The sequence below is a fragment of the Ursus americanus genome, chromosome 15 (genome assembly GCF_024610735.1).
Source record: "Ursus americanus isolate L20-20 chromosome 15, mUrsAme1.1.p, whole genome shotgun sequence".
Taxonomy (NCBI): domain Eukaryota; kingdom Metazoa; phylum Chordata; class Mammalia; order Carnivora; family Ursidae; genus Ursus; species Ursus americanus.
Genome location: NC_142141.1, coordinates 64,209,350 through 64,229,515, shown reverse-complemented (window position 1 = coordinate 64,229,515; position 20,166 = coordinate 64,209,350). Strand labels below are relative to the sequence as shown.

Below are 20,166 nucleotides of genomic sequence, written 5' to 3'. Positions count from 1 at the left end.
TGATGGTCGGGAGATGTTAGCAATCACTTCCCCGGAAGCATTTTGAAATTGTCCATGACAGAGACCAGTTCTTCGGGAAACAACCTACCCAGATTTTCACAGGGAGAACTAGCTGCTCTGAGCAGAGCCGCCTCTGCCGAGCCCAGTCAGACCCACCCACGCTCCGTCCCGACGGCGGCGCTGGCCCGATCCTCCAAACCCTTGGGAAACACCGCCGCTTGTAGTGAACTCCTCCAGACAGTTAAGAAAAAAGAGGGAATATTGCCTAACTCATTTTATCAAATCAACGTTCGTCATCAAGGAGCTGAAAGATGAAACCACAATGCGACGTACTACACCCCGTGAAAATACCTACAATGCTGTTAACCGCTGGGGCCAAAGGTTCTATTTTTATCCTGGGGGAGGTTTCTCAAGAGATCACCTTTTGCTCATTCAAGAAGAAGTACAAGTAGGATTTGCATATTTCTGACAACCCGTGTTACCTGTCCGCACAAGTTTACTTAGAAACGGATGTGTCCAGGGCTGCCGGAGTGGCTCAGTCAGTTAAGCTTCCGACTCTTGGTTTCGGCTCAGGGTATGATCTCAGGGTCGTGGGTTCGAGCCCCGTGTCGGGCTCTGTGCTCAGCGGGCAGTCTGCTTGCCCCTCTCCCTCTGCTTCCCCCACTCACGTGCGCTCGTGCTCTCTCTCTCAAATAAATAAATAAAATCTTAAAAAGAAATGGATGCATCTCCTGGGAAGGCCCCGGGGACAGGCGGGGACCGTGGTGGCAGGGCTGCCGGTCTGGCTCACGGCTGCAGGTGCCGTCACACCAGAGCCGAGCGTGGTTGAAAACCTGTCCCAGTGCCAACCGGTCGTCCCGGGGCAGGAAGTCAGCAATACCCGCAGTCCGGTGAATCAAGGTCAGCTGCTCCCAGTTGCCTAGATAAAGCCTTTGTTGTCCCGCGGCACAAGAAACACGACCTGCAGGACGACGCAGCTCTTACGCAGACCCTCTCGCTCCGAGAGGGGCTGTGGAGACCCGACACCATCTCTCCCAGCAATCAGCAGCAAACAAGCACCCGACCGACCGCCAGCCAATCAGGGAGGCTGCCTCGGGCTGGCCCCAGCCGCGGGTCTCCTGATGCCCTGAGGCATGCCCACGTGCAGATGCCCGACAGTAGTTTCTTTCCTCCTCACCCTGTTGATGGAAGGTTCTAGAATTAATCTTCTCAATGCAGGGAATGTGTCTTGGCCTCCATCACCCAACGCAGCCCCCGACGGTGCTCAACGATTATTTGCTAACCACCAAGCTTGGCCATCCAAGACTGGTCCTGCCAGAGGTGGGAGTGGGAGGAAGCCCACCTGGTTCTCATCAATCCCCACGGGCGCATGCAGGGGCGTGTGCACACATGAGTATGTGTGAGCACATGTGAGTGTGTCCACCCAGGGCTTGGCCCTTCCTGGCGTACAGCCACATCTTCGCAGTCCAAGGGGCCTCCTCCAGCCACCACGAAGCCCTCCTGCTGCCCCCCTGTGCATTCCTGGGGCACGTGGCACCGGCTGGACGGGGTATCCACCTGGCCACCTCACTGCTCCAGGAAAAGCCTTGCCTCTTGCTTCCGAGAGGCGGAGACCCTGTACCCAGCTCGGACACACCCAGGTGGCACCAGGTGGGGCTGGAAGCATTTGGAAAGTAAACAGCTTTGTCTGCGCAAATACGGCCACGGCTGGGCTCTGCGGCCATGTGCCACACCAGCTGCTGGGCAGGGAAGCTGGACCCCGGGTCCCAGGAGCAGCCTCGGCCTTCGGGTGGGGGAGGGACATCCAGGGGACAGTGCGGTGGGAGGGGCCACGGGCATGCGGACGCCGAGTGTGAGTGTGTGCTGTATATTGTGCCACAGTTAAAAGCTAAATGTCAGAAGTCTGTGTAGCTCCACCGAAGGAGCTCGGCCCTGCGGTGAGAGCCGCCACCGCTCCTCCCCGAGGGGCAGGGTCCCACGGAGCTTCTGCACCGGCCCCAGGCCACCAGGAGAGTCACCTGGGGACCTGCAGGGTCAGCCCGAGACCCCAGGGATTTCCCGGGGCTTCCCGTTCTGCCCTCCAGCCCCCCTGGGGTACACAGGCCCCACCAGAGCAGGAGAAACTGCAGCGCCCCCAGGGTCCCAGGGGCCTCACCCAGGGTCCAGGCCGGAGCCTCCAAGCCCCACACGAGTGAACCCGGGGGCCCCCAGGAGCCAGCTACAGGGACGCTGCCCCGGGGCAGAGCCCCAGCCTGGACCCTGGTGGGTGTTCCACGGGAACAGAACAGAAGGATCTGGGGGGGGGGGGCGTTGGTGATCACAGACCCCGCGGAGCCCTGCCCAGACCTGGGGCTTCAAGAGGAAAAGTCGCTGGATCAGAGGGGGAGGTCCTGTGCTGCCTGCAGGCCCGGGTTTGGGTGTCCAGGGAGGGGCGTCCACACAGGGACAGGCCTGCACACACCCCAACTCTGTCCTGAAGAGGGAAGTTAGCAAACCCACCTCCGTAACTTTATTTCTGGATATGGTCGAGAAAGCAGGCAGAAAATCACCTAAAACTGCATCGTGTGGTGTACACGAGGCTGCAGGGGTGACCGTCCTGCTGGCCCCTCGAGGCAGCCATGTGGGCAGCTCCAGGACCCTCCAGAACCTTCCAGAGGCCACAGCACCTGCTCCGGCCAGGGACGGGGTCCCCGGGTGAGTGTCATGGGCCAGGAGCACCTCTGCGGCCTCAGGGGCAGCTTTACGAACCCTGGCAGGACCCTGACCGGGGAGGGTGGTCTGCGGGCTACACAGGCCCAGGGCACTGGGGTGCGGGTCAGGAGACGCCCAAGCAGAGCTGGGGGAGGGGTGGGAGTCGGTGCTGCGAGGCTGGCCTGGAACTTTCCGACCCCTGGCCTCCTGGCAGGATCTGAGACAGACAAGGGCACAAGCAGGGTCCGGCAGCGTGCAGACAAGGTCTCAGAGGTGACCCGAGGACAAGGCGGCCTCAGGGGAGAAGAGGTGACCCACACAGGTCTGACTTTGACCCCACGTCCCACGGTCTTCCGCTGCCCCCTACTGGCAGCCCTGGTAGTGGCCTGACGGGCCTTGGGCACTGCCGTCCAGCTTCAGAAACGGCCTGTTTCCACGGGCACCCGCACTAGAGAGCCAAGTGTCCGAACCGCACGCGGAAGGTTCCGGAAAGTCAGCATCTCGCCAGCCTGGGATACACACAGCCCCACATGGCCCCTTGTGGACCATCTCCACAGGCCCCGAGGGCAGCAGAGGGGACCAGGCCCACGGTCTCCTCTCCGCACAGCCCAGGTCTCCGGGGAGATGGGACCACAGGAGCCGACCCCCAACAGTGACAATGGACGCAGGGCCCACTGACCCCCTGCATCCACGTACCAGCTCCTGTCCCTATCCTGCCCTTCTGTGGTGACCCCCTGAGTGAGGAGCCCTCTCTGGGCTGAGGCTGTTCCAACACCCGCCCACGTCCCCTCCGCTCGTCCAGGGCACTTCCACCGCATGGGCTCCCAGCCTCCTCCCCTTCAGGACCCAGGGGCGTCAGCAGCCCTAAAGCCAGCCCCACAAGAACCTCGTGGTTGGAGGGCTCCCGACGGGCTCCCAACACAGGCACGCGGGCAAATCGGAATTTCAGATAAATACTGAATTTTGCTTTGGTGAGGTAGGTCCCACGTCTTGCGTATGCCAAGGATTACTTGTGCCTGGAAGGTCAGGGCGTCTGTCCCACGCTGCCGGCGGCTCGGTCTGGCTGCCCCGAGCTCGGGGCATGAGGAGAGTGTGCGTGGGCAGGCGTGGCTTTCTGAGGGGCCGTGGCCCCAGGGTCCCGCCAGCCCGCCTCTCCCAGGGAGTGGAAGATTTTCAAGGGCTCCCTGGACACTCTGCCCTGCAGGACCCCCGGGGAGGGAATTAGGCAAGAGCCCGGAGCCGCCTGGACTAGCAATTACGCACATGTTTTCCCCACGTTTTAGAGTCAACAGGAGCTCCTGCAAGACAGGCAAGGGCGCCCCCAGCAAATAGCTTCGCGGGCAGGCTCCGGGTGCGAAGGACAGGCCCAGCTGTGGCCACTGAGCTGACTGGCCAGTCACCTCGCCATGACTCAGCGTCCAAGGGACCCTTCCTCAGCACAGAATCCCCTCCCAGCACAGAAGGCCAATGAGCTGAAAGAGAGAGAGAGAGAGGACCTCGGGGCACAGAGAGGGAAAGAAACCAGCAGGCCCTTGTCTGTGTGTGTGTTTTCTTGTCCAGCCAGCGCATGGGGTGGGGAGGAAGAAATCCCCAAACCTCGAGAGCCAGCCCCCTGCACTTCCCTCCGGTTTCTCCTGCCGAGCGCTGAGGCCTCCATTCTCAGGAGTCTGAGCCTCCCCTGCAAACCATGCCCCACACTGGCAGCCACAGGACCTTTGCTCTTGGAGAAAGTACTTCTCTGGGACTGTCACGGATGTGCCCCATGGTGCACGGCCAGCCACTTTCCACGGCTCACCTCGAGGCCACTATGTCCCCTCCACTGCAGGGGCTGTCCACCCCCCGTCAGAAATCTGAAAACAAACAAGTGAACAGAAGTCTGAGTCCAGGAAGGACCCAGAGCCTGCTCCCCTCAGACAACAGGACCTTGCCCCCAACCCTGGCAGTGACCCGTCCAGATGGTCGAGACTTGGTCAGTGACCACCCCACTTCCAGCTCAGGACTGACCACAGGAGGCCAACTCGATCCCCGAACCAACCACACAGGAGGCTGGCTCCTCGTCCCCGCCTCCGCCGAACTCCCCTGCACCCCGACCAGACCCAGACCCCCTCTCCGCCGTGCCGCTCTCCCACTCCCCGGCCTGCCTGGGCCTGTGTGCCGGACCCGTGATGGACCCACCCCCTCCCCACAGCATGCTCTGCCACTGCCCACCCCAGGTCTTCTTCACATCTCAGGTCCCATCCTGACATCGGCACTGCCCCAGGGCCTTTGCACTGCTGGCCTTGGGCTGGACATCGGGGCTGCTTAGGGCACCTCTTCCCGGAAGTGGCCTTTGCACTCAAGGCCCTTCCTGCTTGCTCCAGCACGTCATCTGAACTCACAGCAGCGTGAGAGGGGTGGGTCCTCACACCCAGGTCTAAGCCAGGTCTGCCCCCGACCCTCATTAGGGGACGCACGTGTTTCTGAGACCACGGAGCGGATTCTGCTGGGTCAATGGCCGCGAAGCCACACACCCTTCACTTGGGTTGGGTGACAATCACCGCGTTGGGGCTGAGAAAACCTGTGCAGGATGCCCCTCGCGGGGGTCCTACCCCTCCCAAGACGACCGCCCACACTCACAACTGGGATGTGTCCCCGGAACCGGGCGAGTTCACCCGTGGACGGGGTTGCCCCCAGCGCTTTGCTGACAGTCGGGGCTGTCCCACCAGCCGCCCCCTGAGCCCGGCAAGAAGGGAAAAGCACCGAGCCACCGCACGGCAGCTCGCGGCGGTTAAAACGTACGCCGGCGCACCGAACCCACAGATACCCTCCTTCTCCGAACAAAGTGAGAGAGGTACCACGCGCGCCGTGGCCCTGCTGCCTCAGACCACCACGCCTGCTCTGCGAAACGGTCTCATTTGGCAGCCGCACACGGACTGTGCTGTGTGCACAGGAAGGTACTAAAGGACGGGGAGCCCGCGGCACGGCCCTCCTGGCGTGCGGGCATCCCTAATCCCTCGTCCCGCTCTGGTTCTGCCTCGGGCTCTGCGCAGACGTCACAGCCAGAAACCCTCCGGGTGCTCGAAGCCGCAGTCACAGCCCGGCTTCCAAGCAAAGCAAGTCACCCGAGGTGAGCAGAGTTCAAATGACTCTTGGTGATAAAACGCAGGCGGGCCGCCCTGGGGGGAGCGCGAGGAGCGCAGGGAGAGGAGGGGACGCCGCTTCTACAAAGACAGTCACTGGTTTACAAGCATGCCTGGCTTCCCTGGGGCGCTGGCCGAGGCCCGTGGAGGCCTGTGTTCTGGGGTGCGTCTGAGCAGGCAGGGCGGCCACGCTGGTTCTGCAGGGGACCTGACCGTGGGGTCCTGGGGGTCTGCATGGGGAGGGGGCTTTGGTCGAGCGGAGCTGGGGGGGGTCTCCGCGGCCGGCTGCTGGCCTGACCAGGCACCTGCCCTAGGGCTTCCCAGGAGGCTGAAGAGTGGCCTGCGCTTTGGGGTCGGGTCCCAGCCTCTGCAGGCCGCTCCCTTCGCCGGCCACATGCTCCAGGACACAGCTATCACCTCCCTGCTGAGGTCCAGCCTCCCCCTGCAGGGACTGCTGGCCAAGGCCCCGTGAAGCCTGCGAGAAGGTGCCTCCATGGGGCTCGGTGCTCGGGAGGACTGGCCGGCTCCTGGGCTGAGGGTGCTCCAGCACGGGCGGGGGCCGCTCGCCCTCGGCTCCCCCTCCATCCCTGCAGATGCAGACAGTGGGCCTGAGCCCAGCACCCAGAGAAGCACCACATGTGGGAGCCCCTGCACCAGCCACGAAGATGCCACCTGACTGGGGCACGCTGAGGGTCTACGCAGAGAGGGGCAGGACTTCCTTGTGCTCTCCTTCTGCACCCGCATCCCCAGGGCCCAGGGAGCATTCCAGAAACAGCTCCCAGGTGAACCCAGCCAGCCCCTCTGGCACCACTGAGAACCTGGACCAGTACCCTGGGCGGCTGTAACCCAGAGCCACAGACCGCGAGACCTGGTCCCAGGGTCTCCGGGCCACAAGGCTGACAGCCAGGTGTCGCGGGCCGCACTCCCTCTGGAGGCCGCAGGGGACGGTCCCTCCTGCCTCCCCCTGGTGGCCCGGCACTCCCACCTCCGTGTCCTCATGTGGTCTGTCCCCTGTGCGTCCTGTCTTCCTCTGTGTCTCTTACAAGGACACTGGACTCAGGAACACTGGATAAGCCAGGATGACCTCTTCACCTCCATGTCCCTAAGCTAAGCACGTTTGCAAGGACACTTTCTCCAAATCAGGTCCCGTTTACAGAAGCCAGGAGTTAGGATGCGGACCCATCTTTTCGAGGCCACCATTCAGCCCCCGCTAGCCTCAAAACTAACACAGGATAAGGCCCAAACCTGGAAGTACTTGGTTCTCAGGGAGGGGTCTCGAGGAGGGTCACACCCCAAAGCTCCTGCAGTCATGCCCACACAGTGGGACCGTCTCGGACAGTGGGACAGGCTGGCAAGACTCCCAGTTGCTGTCCGCTTGCTTTTAACTTGCCCGGAAAGCAGGATTTTCTGCCACATCCTCACAGTACCTGATTTTAAAACACGTGTCCTCAAGGCAGCAGCTCCCAGGCAGGAGATCCCATGTATCCTGTCCCTACTGGGCCCCTACCCACCAACTGGCTTTCTGAAGGGGGACAGCTGAGGTCCCCAGTTTGGAAGGACTGCTGGGGTGGAGTGGCTTGGGCCACAGCAGGTGCATTCTGGGACCCCTGATGGTCCCACAAGCCAGGTTCCACCCTCTCCCTCATGGGCCAGTCCTGTCTCACACACTCACAGTCCACAGGCAGGAGAAGGGGAAGGAGTGCCTTCCTGGGCCTGGGCAGGAGCCTGGCAAGGCTTCCCAAGGAGGGGAGCCAGGCCCGTGGCAGCCCTGTCCCCAGGGATGGTGACCCATGGGCCTGCACAAAGCAGGGACTGAAAGCAGCACAGGGGGGGTAGCAGGGGGCAGGGCAGGAAGGCAACCTCATTCTCAGGAGGTCCCAGCCCCCCCGCCGAGAGCGGGGACAGTGAGGCCTGGCCCACGCTGGAGAGTGGCTTGCTCTGAGAGAGGTGGTCCGCGGAAGGTGGGCCCAGAGGAAAGGGGGTCTCAGCAAACCCCAACACTCCTCGGCAGGCATCCGCTCAGCCCTCTTCCCATGGCAGACAACATAGCCTTGCTTGGCCCCTCAGGCAGCCGTTTCTGCAACCCTGCACCCTCCCACCAGCAGGCCTGCTTGCCTTTGCTGCAGGGGTGGGGAGGGTGGGAGGGACCCCTGTGCGCTCCCTCCGCTCTGTCCCAGGGCACCTCTCATTCCCACCCTCTGGAACACCTGGGTGGGCTCTGAAGCCTCCAGAGCCATTTCCCCACATCCCTAAAGCAGTTGTTGATGTGTATGACTCAGGCCGCCGGTCCCAGGCAGGGCTCCGCTGAGAAGACCTCCGTCCACAGGCGGCAGGCATGCCAGGACATGCCCACCTACACCCGCGCCTCCCAGGATGTCCCCGAGTCTCAGCGCATCCGCGGGGCAGGCGTCACGCCAGCTCTGGGGTGGGTGAGCCAAGGAGCTCTCTGCTTCTCCGCATCAGTCAGCACCCCCGAAGAGCCGTCCTCGGCAGACCCTCGGAAAGCACGGTGCCCAGCCAAGGCCTGGCCGGGTGGGCTTGAGGCCCACACCTGCAGTGACCAGATGAGCCCTCGGGGGTCACTCTGCCCAGGTGGATTCATAGGGGGCTCAGAACCCCGCCGAGAGGTGCGTGCGTGGGAGCAGCTCCATGCTTCCTGCGGGCCAGCGGCCGGGGCCTCATCCATGGAAGGCTGGGAGGGGACCCTCTGATGGCTACAGGGGGACACCCAGACCCCCGGGACCCTAGAGCCCCACCTAGAGTAGGGAGCCACAGCCTGTGTGAGTTCTGGCAGGCTGCTCTCCAGACGAGGCAGCCCCTGATCTTGGCCAGTTTTCCCAGGTGGGGGCACAGGGTGAGGCCCTGGGAATCTCCGAGGGGTGACCCTGACCACTGACCTGCACCCCCAGACATCTCTGTGTCTAGTCACCCTTCAGGTCATTAACACCCCCAGGCCTGGTGTGCACAGGCACATGGGATGGAGGGGGGCTGCTGGCATCACCTGCTCCCCTCAAACCCCTCTCCGCAGCCCCCCAGGGAGGCCTCATTTGTGAGCAGGGGAGGGGCTGACCAGTGCGCCTCACACCCCCTCCCCCACCCCCACCCCCACCCCCGTAGCTGGCCCACCCCCCTCTGCGCTCTGGAGTCTAGGGGGATGCGAACACTCAGGTCTCCAGGCAACAAGAGGCAGCGAGCAGGAGCCGGGCCCTGGGGAGGGCTCAGGTGGCCCGCGGGGGGGGGGGGGGGGCAGGGAAGCCCGATGCAGGTGGCTGCAGGGGAGGGAGCCTTGGTACAGGTGAGGCAGCTGACGAGCCCCTGGCTGGGGACAGCACAGGGTCCCCGCGCTGGCTCGGATGGGCTCAGTGACCTCACTGTGGACTACAACGGGGAGGCTGCTCATGGCAGCACTGTCAGGGAGGAGGCCAAGCTGACAAGGCCCCTGGGGGTGCGGGGGGCATGCACAGCTACAAGAGCGAACCCCTAATCTTAGCTGTGGTGGAACAGGCAGTACCGGCTGGGGGCACAGACAGCACTGCGTGGTCTCATGTCCTGGAGGCTGTTTCTCCCGAGGCCTCTGTCCATGGCCTGTGTCCTCACACGGTCGCCCCTCCGTGGCTCTGTTCATCACATCTTTAAAGACCATCTCCAAGTGCAGTCACATTCCGAGTTGCTGGGGTCAGGACCCCCAGAGCCATCAGCGGTCTGGGCTGCCCCACCTCCCTTCACCCCTGCTCACAGGCAAGCTCCTGGAGCTACGGGCTTGGGTGGGCTTGGGCGTGTGTTCCCCTCCGCCCTCCTCGCGGGGCCCAGGCCAGCGGTTCAGCAGCCACTGAGCACGTGCGGTTGGTTGAGCTTAAATTCAAATTAGTTAAAAATTCAAAAAATTTAAATCCAGCTCTTAGCTGCAAGAGCCACATTCCCCGTGCTCCACAGCCACCCGCGGCCGGCAGGGCCCTGAGGACAGGGCGCAACAGAGACGGAAGGAGTGAGCAAGGGAAGGAAGGGAGGAAGGGAGGAAGGAAGGGAGGGAGGGAGAGGGGGAGGGAGGAAGGGAGGAAGGGAGGAAGGAAGGGAGGGAGGGAGAGGGGGAGGGAGGAAGGGAGGAAGGGAGGAAGGGAGGAACGGAGGAAGGGAGGGAGGGAGAAAGGGAGGAAGGAAGGAAGGGAGAAAGGGAGAAAGGGAGGGAGGAAGGGAGGGGGCTCTGGTCCCACACAGCGGGAGAGAAAGGAGCTAGGAGCTTTGTTCCGTCTGAGTCACGGTTACCTCCGGTGCAGTGGGGAGACCACGCGGGTCCTGCTGGAGCACGCAGCAGTCGCGGACTGCGTCCCCCCCCCCCCCGAGAGACCGCCATTCCCCACGCCCTCGGGAGGCGCTGCCCAGCCCGCGCAAGTGTGCCCGCCGGGTCCCTCCCAAGCCGCACGGGGTCCGGCCGGCCTGCCAGCCCGTGGGCCCTGCTGGCCACCCAAGGACAGGCCAGTCCACGCCACCGGCCTGAGTGGCCTCCACAGGCTCCACTGGCAGGGGCGACCCCACGGGGGACGGAAGTCACCGCTGCCTCCTCCTCCTCTCCGTCTCTGTCTCCCCGGCACTGAGCTCATGGCCCACGACACTGTCCGCCCACCGCAGACCACCGACCTGGAGGGGCTGCCACGGTCCCCCCCACACCCCCACCTCTTCCGGCGGCTCCTGCTCGTTGGGCCACATACAAGCACACAGACAACCGAAGCCTACAACGGGCTTCACCAGGCCCATTGGCCCGTTCTCCGCCTCGGCGATGCGCGGGGTCCCGTGTGCAAGCTTGGCAAGGCCAGGGCGGGGCACAGGAGGGCACGGTCCCGCGCCTGATGCGGGTGGGGGCTGCAGCCGGGTGACAGCCGCACGTGGGACACACGCACCCCCAGAAGCGACTTTGGGAAGGTAGAGTCTTCCGCAGCCCAGGAAGGTGGGCCTTGGGAGCTCCAAAAATTCTGTGGCATTCCTCTCAAATGGAAACAGGAGACACTTCGAGTAGCCTGTGTGAAGTCCATCGATTTTCTCTGAGGTTCTCCCTAACACCCAGGCCTGCTTTTCCACAGAGGGTGCCCTGACCCTGCTCCCTGAGCTCAGGCAGTGTGGCCAGCCTCCACTGAGGGCAGTGGAGGGGTGCAGGTGGTGGGCAAGGGAGATGCCTGGTCCCACGGGCTCCACGTCCGCTTGGCCCCCACGCCGGCCCTGGACGTGTCTTCAGCCACCAGGCCCCCGTGACCCACTACGTCAACCGTTTCAGCCCGATTTTAAATGGCCCCCCAGCCAGGCCCTCCCCAGCCCGGCCCGCCTGGGTCTGAGCGTCGGTGTCCCGGGACTGAACCCGAGGGAGAGGAGTCCGGCCCCGACCGTGCAGGGGTGGAGAGCAGGCCGACTGCCTGTGTCGTCCAGGAAGCGGATGCCACAGCCCCGCACCGTTGGTTTAGCGCAAACGCTCACCGTCCAGTGTGCGCACAGGTCACAGGGTGGGGGTGGGGGTGGGGCAAGCAGCTCACAACGAAGACACGCGGCAAGTTGCGGCAACGGTATTTCAGAAGTGACCGTCTGAGTAAACAGGAAAAACAGGCCCTGGGTCCCAACCTCGCTGCCACCCCCAGGCCGCGTCTCCTCTCTGAGCCGCTGCAGGTAACAGACTTTCCAAAGCTCGTGGTCATGTGTAATACTCAAGTATTTGTTCAGCCGCTGGAGACAGACTCCATGCGACGAGCGTCAGCCACAAGCATGACAGGTCAGGGCCACCCGGCCCCATGGCAGAGGGAGCATGCCACAACCACCGGGGCACACCTGCTACGGCCATGGGCGGGTGGTCCCACGCAGCCCACTCTGCTGCCTCCTTGGCGGCCATGGTCTGAGCCTGCAGCCGGAGACACGTGGGAACACCGCTCCGCACGGTTCACGGTCTGGGAAGCTGGTCCCTCCCGCCCCGTGGCCGGTGAGATGCAGACCCAGGTTTCTCGTTCTCCACGGGAAACACCCAGAAGGACTGGGAAATAAATGGCCAGCTTTGCAGTGGGCTCAGCGAAAGTGAGAAGTCTTACTGCCCCAAGCTGTGTGTTCTGTTGGCTTTCTAATGCCTTCCTGGAAAAGCCAGAGCCAAAGAATGAGAAGAATAAAGGCAATTTTATTCAGAAAAACATTTTCAATACATAAAGAGATAAGGTTGGAAAGAGCGCGTACGCTGTGGGGATGCAGCCACACGTGTATACGTGCGTGTGCACAGGGACAGGCAGAGACAGCCTGGAAGAGGCTTTTTCACAGGGACTATCTCTGAGCACTTTTTCTCTCCATTATTGTGACGGTTCATCGTACGTGTCAGCTCGCCTGCGCTGCGGTGCCCAGCGTGAGGTCAAACACTATTCCGGGGGTTTCCGTGAAGATGCTTTTTGGAGGAGATTAACACTGAAAGTGATGAGTTCTGAGTCCTCCCTGACATGGGTGGGCCTTGTCCAATCAGTTGAAGGCCTGACTAGAACAGGGGCTGACCTCCCCAGGCAGGAAAGAATCCTGCCAGCAGGCAGCCTGTGGCCACTACAGCCTTCCCCGGTGTCCTGCCTGCCGGCCCACCCTGCAGACTTTGGACTCCCTGAAGCCACAGCTGCACGAACAAACCCAGTCCCTGAAGTCTCTCTTGCTCTCCACGCACACATCCTGTTGGCTCTGCCCCTCTGGGCCCCCAAACACTTGCCACGGTTTCTCAGGTGAGCATCATGGCGCCATCACGGCTTCCAGGGAACTTTTTTAGAGCACCCAATGCCCCGAGGCACGCCCTCAGCCCACTGGGGGTGGCACCAGGCCTGGGCGGTGGCGGAAGGGAGGGCTCAGATCCCTGCGCCCAGCGAGGACTGGGGACCACGTCTGCCTGAGAGAGGGAGAGGGAGAGGGAGGGCGAGCAGGGGCAGGGGGCTCGAGAGGGGGAAAGAGGACCCCAAGCAGGCTTCACACCAGCACGGAGCCCGACATGGGCTCGATCTCGCAACCCTGAGCCAAAATCAAGAGTCGGACGCGTGACTGACTGAGCCACCCGGGCGATCCTGCCTGACTCTTGATGACATTCGGAAGCAGTGTCCACCAGGGACAAACGCGGTCCCCTGGCCCTGCAGGCGGGAGAGGCTCACCTGCACCCACACGCTCCTGCCCGCGGCTGAGACACGGCAGGACAAGCCAGGGAGCCGTCCGGGGCCGCAGGTGTTCTCGCCCCCTGTGCGGGGCTCAGTTCCCTCCAGGGGCAGGAAGCTGGGTCCCCAATCTCCCCCAAGGCCAACTCGGGCAAAAAGCCACTCTGAGCTGCCGCATCGGGAAGGAGGAAGTACAGCCAGCAGCCCATCCCCATTTCTAGGGACCGGCCAGCACGCTGAGCAAAGGGCAGACCCCGCAGCCCCTACTGAAGGAGGACCCGTCGGCTGGAGGGGCCACCCCAGTGCCCCGCGCCTGCCCTTCCTTCAGACTGGAGAACTCGGGCTCCTGCTCAGGGGTCTTCAGGAGACTGCAGCAAGGGACGAGGGTGAGGGGGGCCACAGGCCTCGCAGCCAGGACAGGCTGTCCCCGGGGTGTCCAGGGAGAAGGGGCCTTCCCAGCCAGTGGCTGAGGCCCAGGGCTCCTTCTTGGTCCCTGGAGGAGCAGACTCAGGAGGGCAGTGTGAGGAGGGGCCTCCCAGGCCCGCACCCCCGCCAGAGCCCCTCCCCAATCCCAGCGCAGCAAGCACGCCCGAGTCCTCTCTCCTGCTCCAGGACCAGCCCGGAAGGGCCACACCGGGTGCTGTTTGAAACAGGAAGGTCCCTGGACAAAAATATCTCCTGTGAAAGGCCTGAACTTGCACCTTGCCGAGAGTAATTTAGATGAAAAGGACCCCTGCGAGAGCCCCGCGTGGCGAGAATGGATTTAATCAAAGTGGCCTCCTCGTCCTCCGGAAAACCAGACACCAGCTCGCCTGCCTGCGGAAGGAGCACGTCAGGGAGGGGGCGGATTTGGTTTCCTCTCACCCTCCTCTCCTGTTAGCGTTTTTGATTGTGGTAAAATATACGTAACATAAAACTTTCAGCCATTCTGTATACAGTGGCGCTCAGCACATGCACAGTGCTGTGCAGCCATCCCCTCCCCAGAACTTCCATCTTTATGAAACACTCTCTCCCAGCCCGTCTGCAGTCCCAGGCGCCCACGTGCTCCCACGTGCTCCCCTGTGTCTCTATGGACGGGACTCCTCCGGGGACCACCTTTGTCCACCAAGACGTCCCTCTGCCACTGCTCACAGCATCCTCAAGGCCACCTCTGCTGTACCAGGTGTCCATCCGTCTTTGGAAGGCCGGACAACAGCCCAGCGCATGGAGAGACCACGTCTTCTGTCCACCTTTCTGCACACCCCCCACATATTTGTACGGTAGTCAACATCTGTGGACACACGTCTGGAGCCCCCAGGCCGAGCCCACGTTTGCTCGGTGCAGCCCTGGCTCACGGGGACAGACGCCCGGGTGGGAGGAGGCGAAGGTAGGGCAGCTGGGGGCCCCGGGCAGGCACCGTGCACAGGGTGGTCCTGGGCAGTATGGCCGCTCCCGCGGGGGTCCTGGGCCTGCCCGCAAGCCCCCCGTGGGTTAAGGACGGTAGTGTGGCCAGTTGAACAGACTTACCATATAATTTTGATGTTTAATGGGAGTCGGTGCTTCCAAAACCGCGACACCACCCCTTGGGAAAGAAGCCAAACAGAGCAGAAGTAGCGAGGAGGGAAGTGAGGGACGCGCCCTCAAGCGTTTTCGCCAGCGGACCTGGAAACCACCGAGGAGAGAGTTCCCTGGCTGAGTGACAGAGCCTGGGAGTGGGCTCCGGACAGAGCTGCTCCGTGAGAACCTACACGAGGGCTGCGCTCCATGAAATATTTAAGTAAAACGAAAACAGAGTCTGCCCAGCGGGGCGGCGTGTTCTCTGACACCAGAAATGGGCAGCCCGCGACCAGGACTCCGGCTCAGTCTGCCTTCCTGGGCAGCCAGGAGCGATGCTCGGCCTCCTTCCTGACGAGAAAGCACCACAGTCGGCGAGGGAAATGGGACTTGCCCCCGACGCACACCTGGAGCAGAGACCCGCGACCCCCGACGCACACCTGGAGCAGAGACCCGCGACCCCCGACGCACACCTGGAGCAGAGACCCACGACCCCCGACGCACACCTGGAGCAGAGACCCGCGACCCCTGACGTGCACGTGGAGCTGAGACCTGCGACCCCCGACCCCTGACGCGCACCTGGAGCAGAGACCCGTGACCCCTGATGCGACCCTGGAGCAGAGACCCCCGAGCCCCGACATGCACCTGGAGAAGAGACCCTCGACCCCTGACCCACACCTGGAGCAGAGACCTGCGACCCCCGACACCCAACGCGCACCTGGAGCAGAGACCCGCAACCCCCGACCCCCAATGAGCACCTGGAGCTGAGACCCGCGACCCCCGATGCACACCTGGAGCAGAGACCCGAGATCCGCTTTCGAAGTCGCACGAAGGGCAGACGCCCCCTCTGGAAGGGGAGGCGGGCTCTCCGGGGGCTTACAGACTGGGCAGAGGGCCCAGCCCAGAGGGTGAGCCGGGGAGCCCGTTCCCCGGGGACAGCAGTGTCAGGGCCAGCGCCTGGCAGAGGCTGGGCCAGCAGCATCCCTGACGATGGCTCCCAGCCTCGTCCCGTTCCCGGCTTCCCAGGGCCCAGCTCGCGAGGGAGCATCCCCCTTCAAGCACACGATCCCCCTCCGGACGGAGCAAGTTCTAAGGCTGAGTGGTCAACCCCCACCTCCTTCCTGAGCAGCAAAGAGCCAAGCACGCAGTCACACACAGACACGGACACGAGACACATACAGGCACACGTATGTGGACACTGACACACAAAGACGCACGTACACACACACTTGAGTGTTCTGAACAACAGGCCTACAAGAGCAGCCCTTCAGGTGTCATCTGAGGGTCTGTGGGACCCTGATGCCCCCACCACTTGGGCTTCAGAGAAACAGAAATTCAACCCCGCAACAGGGGGCTGGTCGGAAACCAGGATCCCGGTGAGGGTCCACCTGAGTCAGCCCTGGGCTGCCCCAGCCTCCCTGGGAGCATGGGCTCAGAGAGCCCAGGGAGACAGTGGTGGCGTGGGAGGACCTGTCTCAGTGTCAGGCCTCTGTCTGATGCCCCCGGACCTGCAGACCCGCCCAGACCGGAGACAGGGAGGCGGCTGAGGGGAGTCTGGCCTCTGGCGAGCAGAGCTGAGCTCCGAGGAGTCTGGCCCTGCGTTGGAGGGGCAGATGGGTGGCTGTGGCCTCCCTGACTGTCACTGTCCTCAGGGCAGCCTCCTTTCAGGCCAAGGCTCCCTCTGTCCCTGCCCTTCCTGAAGGGGAGTGGGGGGCACAGATCCTCCAGGGTCTTGATTCCGGATCTGGGGCCCCTCTGTGATCCCACAAAGGAACAGCACCAGGAGCAGGGACCAGCGCTTTCCTGGGAAGTGGGGGACAGCCACGGTTCAGCCGCCCCCCCTTCTGGAACCTCCCCAAGTGGTGGTGGTACGGCAGCCCCATCCCTGCCCAGCTGCATTCTCCTGAGCTGTCTCCCCTCCTGCCTGCGCAGGCAGACCAGCGGTGCAGCCAGGAGGGGCAGGCAGGTGGCCTGGGGACAGCACCCCTGCCTCCTGGGGGTGAGGAAGCCTCCCCCTCCCGGCCCAGCACAAACCTGGCCACCCTCAACAAAGCAAGCGTGCTGCAGACCAGTGTGCACCAGGGAAACGCCGGCTGAGCCAGGGACACAGGGACGGGGCGCCAGAAGCTGGGATTGCGTCCGGTCCGGTCCCTCGGCAGAGAGAAGGGACACCCCACCCGAAGGGGAAGGGGGCTCGTTAGGCACAAACGCAGAGCAAGCAAACTCACTGGCGGGGAGCTGGCCTAAGGGCAAAGTCGGTGCTTAGCCTGGCTGATTCCCGCAGCTCCAGGAGGCAGGCGGGATCCTGACTCCCTGTGAGGAGCCTCTGTGCCAAGAGGCTGCCCGTGCGCCACCCCCCCCCCCGGGTTGGAAAGCCCCCTCCTTTCACACAGAAGCGGGAGGGCAATGCAGGACCGGTGCCCCACCTCGCAAAGGCGCACCAGAAAACCCAAGTTCCTTTTAAACTTAGTGCACGTTGTCTTATCAGCAGCGTCTCGTCAAATAATCTGTCTTTGTTCTCCTGCCGTGGGCACACAATCATTTGATTGATCGCTGGCTGGAAACGTGCCCTGCACCAGCCGCCCCACTGGAGCCCAATTGTGTATCGGCAACCGTGTCAGCCAGGGGCAAGAGCACAGCGACGCCCTGGCTCCCAACAGGCCCACACCTGAGGGCTGGGGCGGCAGCCGGATAGGGGAGGGGGGAGGGAGGGAGGTCTGAACCCCCTGGACCACCGGCCCATGAGAAGAGATGACGGTGGGAGTGGGGGAACTGTAGGGTCAGGCAGGTCTCCCTGGCCCCAAACAGCCCTCCCCCCGCCCCGGTCTCCCATCGCCCACCCCTCGAGGACTCTGGGTCAATGCCCTTCTCCCTCGACAGCATGAGGATGAACATATCAGTGCCTTTGAGGCCAGAGGACAAGCGAAGACCTGACCGTGCCTGTGTCTCCTGGCACCAGACCCTTTCCCTGGGGCAGAGGCCAGCATGCTGGGGGCCCAGGACAAGTGGGGCAGAAGGGGTCAGAAGGGGGGACGAGGAGGGCCTGCACACTGCTGGACAGAACAGCTCCATGCCAGGACAGGGCCCACGGAGAGCCCACAGCCACGGCCTCCACAGCCCCAGCTCCTGGGGGGCCGGCAAACCCAGGCCGGGGCCTCGGGGTCCTCGAGGCCGAGAGTGGAGAGGCCCTCTCTCTCACTGCAGCCAGCCACACGTCAGGAGGACCACCTGCCCCACCAGGGGCTCTTTTCTCACCCACAATCTCCTGAAAGTCTCTATTGACCCCTTTTGTGAAAGCGATTTCCCTCAGAACAGAGGGGCCGGCAGTCCCAGAAATAATTAGTTGTTCTGATTCATACTGGGTCACCACTGCTCATAGAGCAGAAGAAGAGGAGGGCGCCCCTGGGTAAGCAGGGGCGTGGGCAGGAGGGTGCCTCTCTCTCTGCTTCCCCACGGCCACACACACCCCTCCCAGAGCCCAAACAATGGCTCCCAAGGTTAAGAGGGCGATGGGGAGGGAGCAGGACCTGAAAACCAGCTGCCCCCAGAGTGACAGGGGTCGTGGCCACACCTGACCACACCTGACCTAGGCTCAGAGCAGAGCTGGTGGGGGGACACACACCCCAGTGCGCACCACGTGTCTGGGCCAACGCAGTCCTTGAGAGAGGGCGTGTGCAATGTGTGTGCGTTTGCTCGTGCGCGCGCGCGCGCGCGCGCACACACACACACACACACACACACCCAGCACCAGAGAAGGGCTCATGAGGGAAGCACGGCTCGGAGTTCATCCCAGGGTTAAAGAATCTCCCAAGTAAACCAACAAAGGCCTTGTTGGAAAGAATCTAAACTCCGAGCACTGTCAGCTCTCCGTTTAGAGCAGGTCCTCACCGCAGGCACTGCCTCCCACCCCCCACAGAGGCCAGACAGAGGCCCTTCTGCCCAGAGACCCGCCTCCCCTCGCTGACCTGCAGGAACCTGGGCTCCTGAGCAGCTGAAGGTTGTCCAGACATCAGCCCAGAGGGGGAGGCTCTGGCCCCCAGAGGCGCCTGCTGTCTATGGACTGTCCGCCCCCCCGGGAGTGGCCTGAGGCTGGAGGGCAAGGGCCTCTCAGAATCCAGTCAACCCAGAGCTGCTGGAAACCCGCCTTTGCCTGCCCTCCCATCGCACCCTCCCCCACCCAGGGCTGTGGGTCGCTGACCGGTGTGAGGGGCCACAGGGGCCACAGTGCGTACACCCGCCCCCAGCACACCGGGTCAGGGCAGGGATCACCGAGGTGCTCGCCTACACTTCCTAGGGCCTTCACATCACAATCCTCAAAACCAAAGGAAAGTGGCTGGTAGAAGTTTGATGATTAAAGGCGAGGGGGTGGGGAGTCCACTGGGGGCACAAATCAAGTGACTGACCAGAGGGCGGTCCAGGTCCGACCTGCCTCGCTGATCCCCGGGCATCTTCACCCCGCCGGGGCCCCAGCGTTTCCGCGGAGGTCTCTAAGCACCCACCTCTCCCCCTGCACACACAACGTGACTTGCACTGGACTCCCGGCGCTCCAGGGACAATGTGGTCAGAGGCCCAGGGAGTCGCATCCCCCTCTGGGGCACAGGACAGGACAGAAAGACGGGGCGTCCGGCCGAGGCCACGGTCCCCAGAAGAGTCCGCAGGGCACGCGCCACACCAGCTCGACCCGGCGCTGACGACGCAGCCACCGCGGCCGTCCCCAAGGCCCGCGCCCCGGCAGCGCTCCGTCGGGCGGCCCCCGGCCTCGGCTGCGACCCTCCCTGCGCGCGCCCGCCCGCTCCGCCGCACAGACGGGGTGGCCGCGCGCCCTCGACGGGCGTCCCCGGGGGCCCGCACCTACCGTAGCGGCTCGGCTCGCGGCAGTAGCGCAGAATGGGCAGCGCGTCCACCCTCGGCGTCTCTGGGGCGGCGGCGGGGTCGGGATTCGGGGCCCGGCCGGAGCTGGGGAACTGGCTGCCGCCGCCCTCGGACCTGGGCCCCGCGTGCCCCGCCCCGCTCGCCGCGGGGGTCACCACGAAGCGCTGGGACATGGTGGCCGGAGCGCCAGACCCAGCCTCCTGGTTCCCCGGCGCCGGCAAATCTGCGGAGCTCGAGCCTGGCCGGTGGGGCCGCGGGCGGGGCCCAGGTCTGCGCGGAGAGGGCGGGGGCGGGGCAGCGGTGGGGGCGGGGTTGGCGCTGGGGAAGAGCCCGCCTCAGGGACCCAGCGCTGTCAAGGACACAGAAGGGGCAATGGCGTGGCGTGGGAGAAGGGGACCCGGCGGGGAGCGGGGAGGGGGGACCAGTACAACTAGGAGCGAGGCTGGAGGCGCAGTCACTGGGGAAAGGGGCGCATTCCCTGCGTGAGATGCAGAAGCCTCGATCTCCAAGCTAGAGTGTCCCTTCAGATCAGCAGAGTCTTGGGGATCTTGCTACAAGACCTTGAAGGGGTCAGCGCCAGGGCCTGGGGCACTCATACCAGTGGATGCTGGAGACCTCTCTGGCCTGGGACAGCGACCACCCCCAGCGGCAGAATGGCAGCCAGGGACCAGTCACAAGAAGGCTGGTGCCAGAGTTTCCTGGAGTGAGTGATGGTGGAGGCCTCCTGGACCATGGGGTCTGGGGGAGGGGCACCCTGGCCTGGCATGCTCCCATCCCCCAACTCTGGCTTCTTGACCATTAGGTGTTTGGCA

The 20,166-nt window shown here is 63.8% G+C and overlaps 1 protein-coding gene across 2 annotated transcripts in view; it reads right to left on the bottom strand.

Moving 5' to 3' along the window:
• The window catches only part of SLC12A7 (solute carrier family 12 member 7), a 71,686-nt gene extending 52,082 nt beyond the window's left edge, over positions 1–19,604 (bottom strand). The window contains exon 1 of one of the 2 annotated variants that reach the window (XM_087868000.1): positions 19,338–19,604. In XM_087868000.1, coding sequence (XP_087724126.1) covers positions 19,338–19,527 — 190 coding nt within the window. In that variant the 5' untranslated portion in view covers positions 19,528–19,604. The remainder of the gene's footprint in view (positions 1–19,337) is intronic. The other variant, XM_045808007.2, reaches the window with a different exon arrangement.
• Positions 19,605–20,166: the final 562 nt, after the last annotated feature.